This window comes from Lepus europaeus, chromosome 12 (genome assembly GCF_033115175.1).
Source record: "Lepus europaeus isolate LE1 chromosome 12, mLepTim1.pri, whole genome shotgun sequence".
Taxonomy (NCBI): Eukaryota; Metazoa; Chordata; class Mammalia; order Lagomorpha; family Leporidae; genus Lepus; species Lepus europaeus.
This window is the reverse complement of record NC_084838.1, coordinates 39351243-39368077: the sequence shown is the minus strand read 5'-3', so window position 1 is coordinate 39368077 and position 16835 is coordinate 39351243. Positions and strand designations below refer to the sequence as shown.

Below are 16835 nucleotides of genomic sequence, written 5' to 3'. Positions count from 1 at the left end.
CTCTTCACCTTCCCTAGAGCTTATGGGCCCTCGTCGTAAACTTGTCTTGACATTAGAACAAACCACGCTCAGGAAAAAGTCTGAAATCATCTCTCAGGGAATGTTCTCTGTGATGTTTGAAATCGAATCACATACTCTCATTACATTCTTAACTGATCAAGAAAAGATGTCAGAAGTTAGGATTCCTGAGTCCCATCTTTATTGTTATTTGTTCACTGAGTGATCCTGGGCAAGTCATTGCATTTTTCTAGGGGTCAGTTTCCTTGTTCATTTTAATGAATATGGCTCTGCCCACTTTGCTAAGTTGGGATGAGGATAATGATGTATACATAAAAAGTGCTTTGTAAATCATGTGAAGCAGTTATGGAGCAAAGCATGATTACAAAGTCTCAGGGATGCCTGCAGAACTTCACCTCCAGCTGGCTGAATTGTTAACAATCCCTAAGATATAAAAATACAAGTTAAAATAAAAATCAGTAAAAGAGCTTGAAACATAAAGTAAGATTCGACATAACTCAAATTTAAAGATAACACTATATGGTTTTTAGAGAACAATTACTTTATGATCTTAGGATAGATAAAGACTTCTTAGGGCACATAAAGCTTTAATCATAAAAGAAAAAAACTAATAAATTTGACTTCATAAAATTTAAAATGTCTGTTAATAAGAAGCATTGTTAAGAAAGCTAACAGGCAAGCCTCTGGCTGAGAGAAAAATATTTCCAAGACAAGGATCTGACTAGAATAAAATTTACCCAAAATAAATTTTAAAAACTCCTATAACTCAATAATAAAAGGCAAACAACTCAATTTTATTAAATGTGTAAAGTACTAGACAAATAACCAAGCATCTGCTGTGTTCGAAGGACCATGTAAGAAATTCTAGGGTTATGGGGTTGGCTAGCTCTCGGTCTCCGACCTCAAGGAACTGTGCTCTAGTCTGGGACACAGATGTGGAAACACTGTTCTAACACAGCCGTCAGCATCTGCCCATCAGTGCTCCAGTATGCCTTCGTTCCCCCTCCCTGGCTCTAGACTCTGTGTATCACTGTGGTTTTCCATAGGAATGTCCCCAGAATGGTTGTATGGGTCAGAATCATTACTTCTGTTGTGTGTACACATACTAGTGAACGCTTCTTGAAAATGGTCCTTTAGCAGGAGAAAAAGAGGTTGGATGTTTGGCCGAGGCTAAAAAATGCTGTTTGGGGTGCCAGCGTCCCTTATCAGAGTACCTGGCTTCAAGTCCCCACTGCACCTCTGATCCAGCTTCCTGCTAATGTACACCCTGGGTTCAAGTGTTTAGGCCCCTGTCACCCACGTAGGAGATCCAGATGGAGCTCCTGGCTCCTGACTGTTGTGGGCATTTGGGGAGTGAACCAATAAATGGAAAATCAGTCTCTCTCTGACTTTCAAATAAAATGAAAATTCTTAGGGGAAGCCCACTCCTGAAAGAAAAAAACAATTGTTTGAAATATGCATATGAAGGATATTTATTATACAGAAATTAGAAAATAAATATGAGGGGCCAGCATTGTGATACAGCAGGTTAAGCCTCTGCCTGCAAAGCCAGCATCCCATATGATGCTGATTCACATCCAGGCTGCTCCACTTCTGATCCAGCTTTCTGCTAAAGCACCTGGGAAAGCAGTGGAAGATGGCCAAGTACTTGAGCCTCTGCACCCACATGGGAGACCTGGATATAGTTCCAGGCTCCTGGCTTCAGCCCATTGCAAACATTTGGGGTGTGAAACACTGATTAGACAATGTCTTTCTCTCTCTCTCTCTCCCTCCCTCTCTCTCTCTCTCTCTTAACTCTTTCAAATAAATAAGTACACCTTTAAAAAGAAAATAAGTATGAAACAAAAAGAATAAAATTTAAGATAATCCAGTCACTCAACAAAGACAGGCACTGTTAATGTTTTGTTGCATGTTTTTCAATTTTTCTTCCATACTAGACACATTTATTTATAAAAATGATGTCATACCACCATGCCATTTATAGCCTTCTATTTTAACTTACTATTTTGTGACCATTTTCCAAGTCAATAATCATTTGAACACATTATTTTAATGATACTCTCTGTTCTGTATATTTTTTTATTGGTTGATTGTTACTGGAATTTTAGAATGTTCCCAACTGCTATAGTCTAGATATTAGTTTAGAAGTTTCCCAAAGACCCATATGCTAGGAGTTTGGTCCTCAAAGTCTTATTTGAATGGTCATGGTTAATTGTTAATGAATTAAGGGTGGAAACTTATTCCAAATATGGTGTTTGAAGGTAGGGTTTTTGGGAAGTGATTAGATTGGATTATGTTGCTAGGCTGGAGCCTTGATTGAATCGTGATGGCTTAAATAAGGAGTATGTGCATGTAGAGGAAATGAAGTAGTATCTCGTACACACACACACACACACACAGAGACATATATTTGTGCATTAGTGGAATCCCACATACATACATTTATATATTAGTATACTAATAATATATATATATATATATCATGTTTGAGGTCAAAGTTTTCTTGAATTAAAAAAAAGGTGGAACGGAGTGAAGGGAAATTATCTTAAGTAATTCATGCCAAAATTTCCTAGATATTGCCATCTTCTCTCTCTCTAAATGCCACATTTAAGAGTTGTTTCTCACTTGTCTCATTTTCCCCTTGTCTCTGCAAATGCCCAGCCCCATTCACAGCTCAGCATTAGATCCCTCCCTCACCACTCTGTGCTTCCTTCTGTTAATCTTGATTTCTTTCATGCTTTAGTCTTATTGAGATAATTCACATACCATGAATTCTGTAGTTTTCCTTGTAAGCACAGACTGTCACCATCAGCAATGCCTGCTTTCAGAACATTATCACCCCAAGAAGAACCTCCACACCCATGAAGGAAGTACCCATTCCCCATTCCTCACCTCCTCAGGCAATGGCAACTGCTAATCTAGTTTCTGCTTATGGCTTTGCCTATTCTGGATATTTCATATAAATGAAATCAAACAGCATCATACAAGGAAGTTTTTTCTGATTTCTTTCACTTAGCATAGTCTTTTTCAAGTTCATTCATGTTGTGCCATATATCATTACTTCATTTCTTTTATTGCCAAATAAAATTGCATTCATGTGTATACCTCATTTTGTTTATCTAGTTACCAATTGTGGCTACGGTGAATAGTGCTGATATAAACATTTATATCCAAGTTTTTGTGTAAACACACATTTTCATTTCTCCTGGGTTTAGACTTAGCAGTGGAATTGCTGGTCAAGTAGTAACTCTGTTTAACATTTTAAGGAACTGTCAACTGTTTTCCAAAGTGGCTGTACTGTTTTTGCAATGACCCTACCATGTTTGAGGGTTCCAATTTTCCACTCCATCATCATTGTCCACACTTATATTGTCTTCAGGTTTTTTTTAAGACATCCACATAGGCTGGCGCCACGGCTCAATAGGCTAACGGCACCAGCACACCGGGTTCTAGTCCCAGTCGGGGCGCCGGATTCTGTCCCGGTTGCCCCTCTTCCAGGCCAGCTCTCTGCTGTGGCCCAAGAGGGCAGTGGAGGATGGCCCAAGTGCTTGGGCCCTGCACCCACATGGGAGACCAGGAGAAGCACCTGGCTCCTAGCTTCGGATCAGCGCGGTGCGCTGGCTGCAGTGTGCTGGTCACGGCAGCCATTGGAGGGTGAGCCAACGGCAAAGGAAGACCTTTCTCTCTGTCTCTCTCTCTCACTGTCCACTCTGCCTGTCAAAAAAAAAAAAAGACATCCACATAAAAATGATCATCCTTTCATGAGCTTGTTAGCCACTTGTGTGTCTTCTTTGGAGAAATGCCTATTTAGATTCTTTGCCTAGCTTTTAATTGGGTTATAACTCTTTTTATTCTAAAGATACAAGAGTTTTCTTTCCAAGTAGAAGTTTCATATCAAGTATATGATTTACAAATGTTGTCTCCCATTTCACGGGCCGTCTTTCCACTTTCTTAGGTGTCCTCTGAAGCACTGTGGAGTCTATTTTCTCTGTTTTTGTTTTTGTCTCTTGTGCTTTTCATGTCTCATCTTAGAAACTGTACCCAATCCATGATAACAGAGATTTTCTTCTCTGTTTTCCACTATAATATATAATTTTGTAGCTCAGTTTAGCCTCTCTAGTTTCTGCCTTCCAACCTCTCTACCCATTACCCTAATCAACACACAAAGGCTTTGAAGTCCAACAAAAGAGTCGCCCTCTCAGAAAGGGGAAAAGGAAGAACGACTGTTAATACAGATGGCCCCTCCATATATTTCATCTGTACAGACCATGTACAGATTTTTCTCTCTTCATTATTCCCTGAACAATACAGTTTAACAACTCACATGGTGTTATATTATATTAAGTAATATAGAGATGGTTTAAAGTATATGAGAGAATGTGCATAGGCTATAGACAAATGCTATGATGTTTTATAAAAGGGCATTGGATATCTGTGAATTCTGGCATCTGCAAGGGGTCCTAGAACTAATTCCCTGCTAATACCAAAGGACAGATATATTCTTGTTTATTAACTTTAATGGAATTTAATTTAACACAAATAATTATATGCATATGTTTTAAATTTATTTGAAAGGCAGAGTTACAGAAAGATGAGAGAGGAGAGAGAGAGATCTTCCATCTGCTGGTTTACTCCCCAGATGACTGCAACAGCCAGGGCTGGGCCAGGCAGAAGCCAGGAGCCAGGAGCTTCTTCTGGTCTTCCATGTGGGTGCAGGGGCCCAAGGACTTGGCTATCTCTTGCTGCTTTCCCAGGTACATTAGCAGGGAGCTGGATTGGAAGTGGAGCAGCCAGGTCTTGAACTGGTACCCAAATGGGATGCCAACATCTTGGGTGGAGGCTTAACCTGCTATGCCACAACACCAACCCCAACTAATTATATCTTAATACTTTGTTGCTCACACATGTTTATTAACCATTTCAATTTCTTTTATGAATTGCCTGTTTATGTCCTTGAGTATTGATTACTTACCCAGCTCTTCAGTGTTCTCCACATGAGGAGCTGGGACCCTTTGGTCTAAGTGAGTTAAATTTTAAGAAATTGGTGGTATCAAAGGCTCATTTCTAGGGTGAATAGAGAAAAGCAAAAGAGATTTAAACTTAGAGTGTATGAAAGGAAAACGATAGAAATAAAAAGGAAGAAAAAGAAATGTATGAGGAGTGAAGACTGTTGGGATCTGAACTTGGGAGACTAGAACTTGAGTTGGCTGCTCTGCCTCAATGTGGTCAAGGGGCAGAGAAGCTCAGAAGGGACTGTCCTGAGCCAGAAAGAATGTTAGCCTGTCAGAGGTAAAACTGGGAAGAGAAGGCTTTGTAGGGCTTCTGGATAACGAAGGTTCGAGGTTAAAAATGGAGAGACTTTGGGTACTTCAGGAGGTCTGCACCCAAACTAGACATATATTAAGAATGTATTCTGCCTCTCATGTTTGCCAGGCCTTATATGATAATGTGCTAGAGTGACACAAAATAGATAAAATATACCCCCACCTCATGCCCAACTTAGTCTGTGTTTGAAAAGCTCCAGTACAGTAATGAGGATAGTAAGAATACTTCACCCACAATCACCACAGAGGGACAAATATCCTGGGGCTCAGAGGAGGAGAAAGGCGGTCAAGTGATATAGTGTATTTAAAAATAAATCTCTTGCAAATGTAGAGCTTGTTGCTGCAAAGTACATGATTTTCACATCTGTAACCTGCGTGCTGTAGCCGTACCTAAGGCAGCTCTCTATCTCCTCAGTGCCTTGCATCCTGTCAGACATTACATCGGAGTTGTTTCTAGGTTATATCACTATTCATTGGTTTTCATACTTGGGACTAGTCATTGTTTACTGCTACCAACAAGGCCTTTGAAAGAGAAGGAGAAAGTGCAGTCTTTGAGATCTCCAGACCTTCATATGTGGCATGGAAAGAGGACTGGCCTTTTGTCACAGTTGGATATAGGGGGACCTTAAAATGAAGGGGGACCTCAGAAGCTGGACCTGTGCAATGCAGAAAGTGTGGCAGGGTCCCAGCTGCCCTGCTGGGCTGTTGGAGCTCCACCTTGATGTGGAGCCTTTTTCCTCTTGGGCTCTTTGCCATCTGAAAATGGTATGAAAGGTATGTCCCTGACTTCTGGGGAGGTCACTTTAGGTTCCCTTTCTTTCCCTCTCTCTCTCCAGGTGCCAAGGTCTCCTGATGCAATGTGTTCTGCCCCACTGGGCTCCGGGGGCAGTATCTGGTGCCGTTGATGCCCTTGTTCGAACTTTCCAGAATGGATAGTCCCCCAAAGCTGACTGGAGAGACCCTCATCGTCCACCACATCCCCCTGGTGCACTGTCAAGTCCCAGACAGGCAGTGCTGCGGAGGGGCAAATGGAGGTAGTGGGAGCACAAGACCCAACCCTTTCTGTCCACCTGACCTGGGTGTCACCCAGCCTGACCAAGACCTGGGACAAGCTGACTCCCTGCTGTTCAACAGTCTGCACTCTGCTGCAGGCGGATCTGCACGGTCTACAGACAGCACCAAGAGTAGGGGTCGGGATGGAAGAGGCTCCGGGGCCTCCAAACGACACAATCCGTTCTTGCTGCAGGAGGGTGTGGGTGAGCCAGGACTTGGTGACCTGTATGATGACAGCTTCGGTGACAATGCCACCCAGCAGTCCTTCCACCTGCACAGCACTGGCCAGCCCACCTTCCATCTAGCCTCTTTCCAGCTGCCACCGTCTGGACCCAGAGTGGGCAGGTCATGGGGAGCACCACGCAGTCGGGCTGGAGTGGTGGACGGGCAGGAACAGGAGCCAGTGGCACCCTTGGACACCCAGCAGTGCCGCAGCAGCCACCGCTGCAGACCAGAGCTGGAAGCAGAGACCATGGAGCTGGATGAGTGTGGGGGACCTGGTGGGAATGGCAGTGGTGGGGGAGCCAGTGATACCTCTGGCTTCTCCTTTGACCATGAATGGAAGCTGAGTTCAGATGAATCCCCAAGGAACCCAGGGTGCTCGGGCCCAGGAACCCAGCACTGCCGCTGCAGCAGCACATCCAGTCAGTCTGAGGCAGCTGACCAGTCCATGGGCTACGTGAGCGACTCGTCCTGCAACAGTTCCGATGGCGTGCTGGTCACCTTCAGCACGCTGTACAACAAGATGCACAGCAACTCCCGAGCCAATCTCAACTCTGCCCCGCAGTCCTGCAGTGACTCTTCCTTCTGCAGCCACTCGGACCCTGGCGGCTTCTACCTGGACCTGCAGCCCTCCCCGGCTGAGTCGAAGATGTCTTGTGAGTCTCACCACCCTGAGAGTGGAGGACGGGAAGGAGGCTATGGTTGTCCTCATGCCTCATCTCCTGAGCTCGATGCCAACTGCAACTCCTACCGCCCACACTGTGAGCCCTGCCCAGCTGTGGCCGACCTCACAGCCTGCTTCCAGAGCCAGGCCCGTCTTGTGGTGGCCACACAGAATTACTATAAACTTGTCACCTGTGACCTGTCCTCCCAATCATCCCCAAGCCCGGCTGGCTCTTCCATCACCAGCTGCTCTGAGGAACACACCAAGATAAGTCCCCCACCAGGCCCTGGCCCAGAACCAGGCCCAGGCCAGCCTTCCGAGTACTACCTATTCCAGAAGCCCGAAGTCCAGCCAGAGGAACAAGAGGCAGAGGGCTCCTCGGCAGAAGCAGCCGCTGCCATGAGCCCCACTATTCTCGAGGGACAAGTGTACACGAATACGTCACCCCCCAACCTCAGCACGGGACGCCAGCGCTCCCGCAGCTACGACCGCAGCCTGGAGCGCAGCCCTGCTGTCCGCCTGGGCTCACTGGAGCGCATGCTGAGTTGTCCAGTACGCTTGAGTGAGGGCCCTGCGGCCCTGGCAGGGCCTAGCTCCCCACCCAGGAGGGTCACCTCCTTTGCTGAACTGGCCAAAGGCCGGAAGAAGGCTGCAGGCTCTGGCTCCCCCCCACTTCGGGTGAGCGTCGGGGACTCCTCCCAGGAGTTCTCACCCATCCAAGAAGCCCAGCAAGACAGGGCGGCCCCACTGGAGAAGGGCACTCACTGTAGCCATAGTCTACCACCCATGCCCTTGGGACCAGGCATAGACCTACTTGGTCCAGAACCCTGGTCCACCCAGGTCTGCCAGGGCCCCCAGTCCAGTGAGACGCCACCTTCTGGCCTCAGAGCTGCTGAGCAAGGCCCCCTGGCTCCACTGATGGATCCAGGGCTTGCTGTCCCAGGGAGCCCAGCCAACAGCCATGCCCAGAGGGATGCAAGAGCTAGAGCTGACGGTAAGGAACCTAAAGACTAGAGATTACCAGGATCTATGCATGGCCTCCTCTGTGATAGGTCCCCGCCAACCCTTCCTTCTGTGCCACTTAGAGACTCCTCAGTCTCCATCTATTATCTTTCCAGTCTAGGGCGTGTCCTGTAGTATAATGGAGTAGGAACAGGGGGAGGAAGATAGAGAATTGAAAAAAATACAGCAAGGAGATAAAAATCAACAGGACTTAGAGACGGATGTATTGAAAAAGGAAGTATTCAAAAGATGGTGATTCTGAACCTGGATGACTCCTAAAAAGATGATGGTAGCTTGAATAAGGTCTGGTTTTTCTTGTTTGTTTTTGTTTATTTGTTTATGGGAAAATCCCAAGAGGAATTTCTTTTTTTAATAACTGTTTACTCATTTTGACTTACTTGAAAGGCAGTGACACAGAGAGAAGGAGAGGGAGAGATCTTCCATCCACTGGTTCACTCCCTAAAGGCCTGCAGCAACCAGAGCTGAGCCAAACAAGAGCCAGGAGCCAGGAACTCCATCCAGGTTTCCCAGCTGGGAGGCCGGGACTCAGTACTTGAGCCGTCATTTGCTGCCTCCCAGGCACGTCAGCAGGAATCTGCATGGGCAGCAGAGGCAGAGGCAGGGCTCCATCCCAGACACTCTGATGTGTGGGTGTCCCAAGCAGCAGTGTAACCCTCTGCACTACAACATCTGCCCCGTCAGATAGCATTTGAATAAAGAAATAGACTTACTGGAAGAGGAACAGGGTTGTTCAATTTTGGAAATTTGTAATTTTCAGTGCCTAAGAGACCACCAAGGGATATGTCTAACAGGAAAACCACACTGGATATCAGTGAAGTTCATTCTTTGATCAGTAATTTTCACCACCCTCCAAGGAGCCCGAGACCTGACCTATGAGCTTTAAGCTCCAGGTAGCCCCTCCCAAAGCCAACTCTTTCCCTATTTTATTAAGTTGTAAGAATTTCACCTCTGCCCTCAAGGAATTTCAGCTAAAATTGGAAACAGAAGAGGAAACAAAGTTGAAATGCAGAGTTGGCAGTGTGTGGTACTGGTGGATGAGAAGGGATATCTAGGACTGAAATGTCAAGGAAGAACCACTTACACAGTTTACGTTTAAGCCCAGTCTCAGAAGCTGATCAGGAATAGGTTTTGTGGAGACTTGTAGGAAGAACCTCCTGGGCTGATATGCTCACAAAGACATAGGGCTTGATGCTTTCCAGAGGCTGCAAATATGGTAATTTGGTATAGTCATGGGAAAATGGGGTAGAACCCCTGAAGGGTTTTAATCAGGGAATTACTTTTTTGTTTGATGGGTTTTTCCTTTGCTTACCAGCATATTTTGATTTGCATTTTAGAAAGATCATTGGTTAGATGGAAGATGGACTAAAAGAGATGTTTCCATGTAGATTGGAAAGTCATGGGAATAAAAGTAGTAGTTGAAGCTAAATGAATGGGTGACAGCATCCAGGGAGAGTGTATGGAGTTATAAAGGGGACAAGGATGGGGATACTGTGATTCAGGGAGTGATCTGGTCAACTCTCAAAAATGACAGAAGAATTAGCCAGAAAAACACAAGAACCAGGAGAGAATAAAATCACAGAAACCAAAAGAAGAGAAAGTTTTTAAAAAAGAGGTTCAACAAAATAAGTTCTAGGCCGGCGCCATGGCTCAACAGGCTAATCCTCCGCCTTGCGGCGCCGGCACACCGGGTTCTAGTCCCGGTCGGGGCACCGATCCTGTCCCGGTTGCCCCTCTTCCAGGCCAGCTCTCTGCTGTGGCCAGGGAGTGCAGTGGAGGATGGCCCAAGTGCTTGGGCCCTGCACCCCATGGGAGACCAGGAGAAGCACCTGGCTCCTGCCATCGGATCAGCGCGGTGTGCCGGCCGCAGCGCGCTACCGCAGCGGCCATTGGAGGGTGAACCAACGGCAAAAGGAAGACCTTTCTCTCTGTCTCCCTCTCACTGTCCACTCTGCCTGTCAAAAAAAAAAAAAAAAAAGTTCTAAAGAGAGATCATCTATGATAAGGCTGAAGAATCCTGAAAACAATTCAGAAGTAGGAAGAGTGGAAGCCAGATCTCAGAGGGTTTGGGAAGGAGGGGGTGGGGGTGGGGGTAGAGAGTCAGGGGCAGCAAGTTCCCCGACAGCTGTGTCCATAGCCTTAGATTGGGTCTGCTGGTTTCTCAGAGGGGTTTAAAAACCACAAATGTACTTCCAGAGCTCACAATCCATTAGAAAAGGCCACACAATTAAATACACAGGGGAGACGTCCTTGGGGAAAGGGGGGGAGAGGAAATTTCTGGGGGAGAAGCAGAGTCAGAGACCACAGAGACGGGGCCAGAGCCCTTTAGAAGCTGCTCCTTCTCAGACTGCAGGGTCTGCTGGGAGTAGCTGGCGGGATGCTGTGCTAGCATCCTGAGGGCAAGGACGGTCCTGAGTGGAGATGGAGAGGGAGCGTTAAAAGTGCTTTTTTCTATGCGATGAGACTTTTCCCACCAAGACGCTGCTATATGACAGAGCTCTTCAGTGATACACCACAGGGCTCTTTTCTTGATTTTGTACCTTTTTTTTTTTTTAATTAAAAAAATGAAAATAAGAGGCTAAGGAGGCAGCAGACTCAGATGGATCTGACCAAATTTTGAAAGAACAAAACTTATAACAGAAGACAAATGTGAAATTTGGTTTCTAAGCTGTCCCGAGCTGACTGGGGATAGACACTGGGTCAGCTCAGCCTTACAAATTGCTGTTTAAATAAGTGGGGAGGAAGAAGACTTTCCGGGGGGAAAGGCAGTGTGCTTACAGAGGGCAGTGGGAGGGCAACAGCGAGGCTGACAGGTGTAAAGATGTGCCAAGTGGTGCTTCCTGAAGCCAGCCCGTTATGTACCGAGTCGAGGTACACGAGACTGGGCTGAATGAGGAGTGATGCTGAGGCTTCAGCCGTTTAGTTCCTGCCGTGCCCCAAGCTCTGTTCTAGGCACTGAAGACACGGCCATTAGAATACACAAATCAGAGCTTTTTTGGAGTTCTTATAAGGAGTAATAAGCAATAAACACATAAAGGATAATTTCTCATGGTGAAAAGGACTACAAAGAAAATGAAATGGAACAATGGGGCAGACAACAGTTTGCCACAGGGACTGGGCTGCCCGGTGAAGGTCTTATTGAAGGGGTGGTTTGTGAGCTGATGCTGAATGTCAGGCAGAAAGAGCAGCAGGTCAGCAGGCTCTGAGAAGGTAATGAATTTGGTGTATTTAAGACCAGAAGCAGGTAGGGCTGGAGCCTAGCGAGTAGGGGGAATAACAGAGTTTGCTCTTTAAGAGCTGACTAGGGATGGTAGGAGGGCTTAGTTTAAATATGTCCCCTGGGAGTGATTCTGAACCTTCTCTAATGGGTTAGGGTCTCATCCACTGTGACTTGTTGATGAAATAAAAGATGAGGGACAGGAACACCCAGCCTGAGAAGTGTATGTGATACACTGGCCCCAAACCCAGACTCTGGCTTACACAGAAGTATAGCTCTGCCACTTTCTAGTTGGATGACCATGAGCAAATAACTTAATCGCTCTAAATTTCAAATTTCCTGATCTGTCCAGTAAGGATACTAATTCCTGGCATAGTACAGTTGTTGAGCGACTGGGTCAGTGAGCCACGCCCAGGATTTTAGGCCATGTGAGTGCTTATAGCACCACCTTGTGTTCACTCCAGCGTTCACCATGTGTGCAGTGTCAGAACCACAGGCGGTGCACAAGCACTGCCCCTCTGTGCAGTGTCCTGGAGTCCCGTATTCAGTTCTGAGGGACGTGGACCTGAAGACCGGCTGGAAGAACAGGAGGCCCAGCCCTGGGGAACACACCTCTGAGCAGAAGGAGCAGACGTTGAACTCAGCGGTTTCAGTGCTAGGATCATGAGAGTGGGAGTGAGGGTGGACAGCGATAACGAGAAGCTGGCTCTGGCTGCGAGTAAAGAAATCTTTGATTTGCTCAAGAACGAAATGTGCTGGTGTGCCTGAAGAAGGGGTAATGAGCAAAAATCCTGACTCGGACCCCAAGTCTCTAGGCCACAGAGATAGAGAAAACGTTGGTTCTGCCATCGACAGGAATGAAAGTCACTGGGAAAAGGGGGCAAAGGCACTGGATGAGCTCTTCTAAGGTACAATGTGTCCGTGAAAGCAGAGCCCGAAAGCAGAGGGCTCTAGAGCTCAAGTGGAAGGGCAAGGCTAATGCTATGGGCCTGGGAGACACCTGTAGGAAAGCCTGAACGGGAGCTGGGCAAGGGGAAAGTGTAAGACTTGAGCCGTAAGATAACACCATCTTCAGATTTGAGAAAATGAAGAGGTGTGAAACAGAGCAGGATCCAAAACACAGGAAAGAGTCTCCCAAAAGAAGTGGGCCGCAGTGGCACGTTCCACGCACTTGATTAGCCTTACCCCATTCACTTCCTGCAACCCAGGTCCTGCCTGTCTTGCCCCTCCCCCGGGGGGCCTCGTCTCTTATCTCTGCTTCTGTTTCTTCTTGTGTGGCTTCAGTGTCTGCCTATCTGAATGCTCTCCATCCCTGTTGCTACAGGGGGTGGTGCTGAAAGCCGACCAGTCCTTCGCTACAGCAAGGAGCAGAGGCCAACTACACTGCCCATCCAGCCCTTCGTGTTCCAGCACCACTTCCCCAAGCAGCTGGCCAAGGCTCGGGCCCTGCACAACCTCTCCCAGCTCTACAGCCTCTCGGGCTGCAGCCGTACACAGCAGCCTGCCCCAGTGGCTGCCCCTGCTGCTCAAGGCCCAGCCCCAGCTCCCTCCAGGGAGCCACAGGCGTCCACACCCCGAACCACTGGTCGAGGTGCCAGGAAAGCTGGGCCTGAGCCAGAGACCTCACGGCCATCACCCCTGGGCAGCTACTCCCCCATCCGGAGTGCTGGCCCCTTTGGGCCCAGCACTGACTCTTCTGCCTCCACTTCGTGCTCCCCTCCCCCAGAGCAGGCCACAGCCACAGACAGCCTACCCCCATGGAGCCACCCCTGTTCTGTTGCCCGGCCTGCCACCTCCCAGCTGCCACAGCAGGAAGATCAGAAGACACTGACCTTGGCTGAGTACCGACTCCATGGAACAGGAAGCTTGCCACCTCTGGGCTCCTGGAGATCTGGCTTCAGCCGAGCAGAGAGCCTGGCCCGGGGAGGTGGTGAGGGCAGCATGGCCTCCAGGCCCAGTAACGGTACGCGCTTCACCGCCACCACCCCAAGCACTTCTGTCTTTATGCTCTGACTTGGGGCCAGAGGTTAAAATGTTTGCACCTCTGTCCCCAGCACCTGTGGATGATGTCCACGCAGTCTTAACTCTGGTGTTTCACATGGGTCCATGGGTGGATATGAAACCTTGTCTCCTGCTAACTCTTGCCTGTCTGTCTCTCCTGCTAACCTGGTCTACTTCCAGCCAACCACCTATCCCCTCAAGCCCTCAAGTGGCGCGAATACAGGAGGAAGAACCCACTAGGGCCACCTGGCGTATCAGGCAGCCTAGACCGAAGGCCACAGGAAGTGCGGCTGACCCGAAGGAACCCCATCTTTGAGTTTCCTGGCTCTTTCCCGGCTGCTGGCCATCTGAACTGCCGGCTGAATGGTGTGTGGGCAAGGTTCCCAGACCCTGCTGTGGTGGGAAGGGCTCGGTCCCAAAGGAGCATGCTGGAGGCCCTGAACTTGATTTTTTTCTCTTCTTTCCAGGTCAAATGCTGAAGCCATTACCACTGACCTGCCCTGATTTCCAAGACCCCTTCTCCCTGACTGAGAAGCCCCCAGCTGAGTTTTGTCTGTCCCCAGATGGCAACTCAGAGGCCATTTCCATTGACCTGCTTCAGAAAAAAGGTGACTAGAACCCCGAGCTCAGGTCAGAGTTGCTGCTGTCACACTACCCACCTATACATGCTTGCTGCCCTACTCTCGGGCATTTAAGACAGGGAATATTTCCCTGTCTTAAAATTTAAGTGCCAGGAAGGAGTTGGAGAGCACTGGGCCTGGAGGCAGACACGTGGGTGCTGTTAGTGTACGGTGAGTGAGCCAGGGTCCTTCCTCAGATGCCGAACCAGGCTCTTCCCTGAGTGAGCTAAGCATGATGGGGGGAGGAGGTGGCATGTGCCAGATAAACTGAGCGCTCTCGGTCAAGGGCCGGGGCCTGCGGCTTTGCTAAGTGTGCTGGTGACATTTAGAAGAGGAAGACTGGCAGGCAGGGAAGCCAGCCACGTGCCGGCTGAGCCAAGGTGAGAGCAGTTTCAGTGAGCCGCTGAAGGAAGCACTGAGCATAAATCACAAGTGTGGGCTGAAGAGAGGAGCCTGTGAAACGGGAGAAGGGTGAAGTGGAAGTCCCTTGGGCAGGATGCGATGGAGGGAGAGGGGTGCAGGTGCAGTACAGTTGTGTGTCTTGGAGGAGAGGGAAGTTGAAGGATCTATGACCAGTGGCCTCTGTTCTCTGCAGGAAGTAGGACGAAGGGCTGGAGAAGAGGGGGAAAGGTTTGCCATGGCAACTTGAGGGTGGAGCACAGGGTGCTGACGAGGCACATATCGAAGAATTGCGCTTTTCTGGCACTTGTATGAGGGACCTGGATTATCTCCAAGAGCAGGGGGTGGCCTAGTTTCTCTGTAGAAAAGACTGATTGTTGGACTGATCCGGGATTGGAGTCAGAGGGCTAAGAAGTGAGAAAGTTGAAGGTCATGGATGGCCGTGGTATCACTAAAGGTAGGTCCAAAAGGACAGGCAAGGGTTGAGAACTGGGCCAAACCAGAACAGCACTTGCGTGGATGTCTCAGTGAGACTTGTGTACAGGTGCAGAGACTGAGGGTGTGAGAGTCCTCCACCCTCCTGGAGGGTTCAGCCTTTAGTGTTTGCTGGGAGCTTGATTAAGGACCTGTCACATCAATCCTTGCTTGCAGGCCTGATTAAAGCTGTTAACACTGCTGTGGACCTCATTGTGGCCCACTTTGGCACAAGCCGGGATCCTGGGGTGAAGGTAAGCAAGAATGTGGAGGACTGAGCTCTGCCCTGCAGACCCCGCCCTCCGTGTGCCACCACCTCCCCCTGCTCCAGAGCCGGATTCTGAGGGGTGGGGGTGGCAGGGGCGAGCCATGCAGGCCGACAAAGGAAGGGCCAAGGTTGTCTCCAGATGACTCCCTGCCACTCCCGACTGCACCTGCAGGCAAAGCTGGGAAACAGTTCTGTGAGCCCCAACGTGGGCCACCTGGTTCTGAAGTACTTGTGCCCCGCTGTCCGGGCCGTGCTGGAGGACGGGCTCAAGTCCTTTGTACTGGACGTCATCATCGGGCAACGCAAGAACATGCCGTGGAGCGTGGTTGAGGCTTCCACGCAGCTCGGTGAGTGCCCAGCGGAGAGATAAGGACCTTGGGCTGCAGTTAGGGTTCCAGACATCGGCCGCGTGACCCCCAACCCTGGCTTCCTCCTAGGCCCATCCACCAAGGTTCTGCACGGCCTCTACAACAAAGTCAGCCAGTTCCCAGAGCTCACCAGTCACACCATGCGCTTCAACGCCTTCATCCTCGGCCTGCTCAAGTAAGTGTAGGGCAGCAAGACCTCCTGAACAACCAGCCCTCCACCCAGGCCCTGCCTCCTGAGGAACCAGCTCCCTGCACTGAGGCAGAAGGGGGAGGTCTGCGAGTCAGTGACCAGGGTGCAAGCTTCCCCCAGCCAGACCGCCCCAGTGGCTCACTGCTTTCCCAGGGACCCACAACCCCAGCACTGATCCCTGACATCGTCTTCGGCTGCTCTTACGAAAACGTAGCCTGTTATTTGGAAATTAATCGCGTTTCTCAGTCTCCTGAGAACCCTGATCCTCTCCATTCCAGCCCTGCTCCTAAATCCAGCTTCAACACCCAGTGCACCTTGGGATGCACGTTGTAGTATGATTCTCCCTCCAGTACGGCCCCGGTGATGAACCATCGCCCTTGAGCCTGAGCTGCCTGCACTCTCATTCTGTACCCTGATTTTCTGGGTCGTGTACAGCTGACTCCTCTCTCGGAGGAGGTGATTAGCTCGTGAACCCCGCACTCACTCCCTCTGCACATCCCCACTGGTGTGTGAAGTGAACCAGGCAGCACCCCCGCCATAAAAGGGGATGCTCACCCAGCCTGCCTCCCTGTGTCTGAGCCCCTGTATCTGTCTCCTTGGTACCTTATTTTCTGGCCGTATCCACACAAGACTCAGCTTTCTTTGCCTATCTCCCTACAGCATCCGGTCCCTGGAGTTCTGGTTTAATCACCTCTATAACCACGAAGGTAATGCCCAGAACCCCGCTTTGTCTCACAGTCTCAAACTAGGCCAGTCCCCAGAGGCTCAGCAGACGGGGCGGAGTGGCTGTCCTTAGGAACCGGAGGTGGGGAAGGGAACCAGAAGGGAGCGTCTGTCCTCAGAGTTTTGCATTTCTCCCCGAGTCCTCCCCAGCTTCTGCTTGAGTTAGAGCCTCGGAGTGGGCAGAATAGTCCAGAAAGCTGGAAGCCTGGCTAGGGGAGCCCCCACACCTCTCGTCCCGTCTCAGGGTGGGGGGTCTGCACGCTGCACAGCCACA

The 16835-nt window shown here is 49.2% G+C and overlaps 1 protein-coding gene across 4 annotated transcripts in view; it reads left to right on the top strand.

Annotated features, from left to right (window-relative positions):
• Window positions 1-16835, top strand: part of RUSC2 (RUN and SH3 domain containing 2) — a 72410-nt gene that overhangs the window by 41530 nt on the left and 14045 nt on the right. For 3 of the 4 annotated variants that reach the window (XM_062207999.1, XM_062207997.1, XM_062207998.1), the window contains exons 2-9: window positions 6179-8275; window positions 12843-13481; window positions 13700-13885; window positions 13987-14127; window positions 15190-15266; window positions 15453-15627; window positions 15718-15823; window positions 16499-16545. In XM_062207999.1, coding sequence (XP_062063983.1) covers window positions 6247-8275; window positions 12843-13481; window positions 13700-13885; window positions 13987-14127; window positions 15190-15266; window positions 15453-15627; window positions 15718-15823; window positions 16499-16545 — 3400 coding nt within the window. In that variant the 5' untranslated portion in view covers window positions 6179-6246. The remainder of the gene's footprint in view (window positions 1-6178; window positions 8276-12842; window positions 13482-13699; window positions 13886-13986; window positions 14128-15189; window positions 15267-15452; window positions 15628-15717; window positions 15824-16498; window positions 16546-16835) is intronic. The other variant, XM_062208000.1, reaches the window with a different exon arrangement.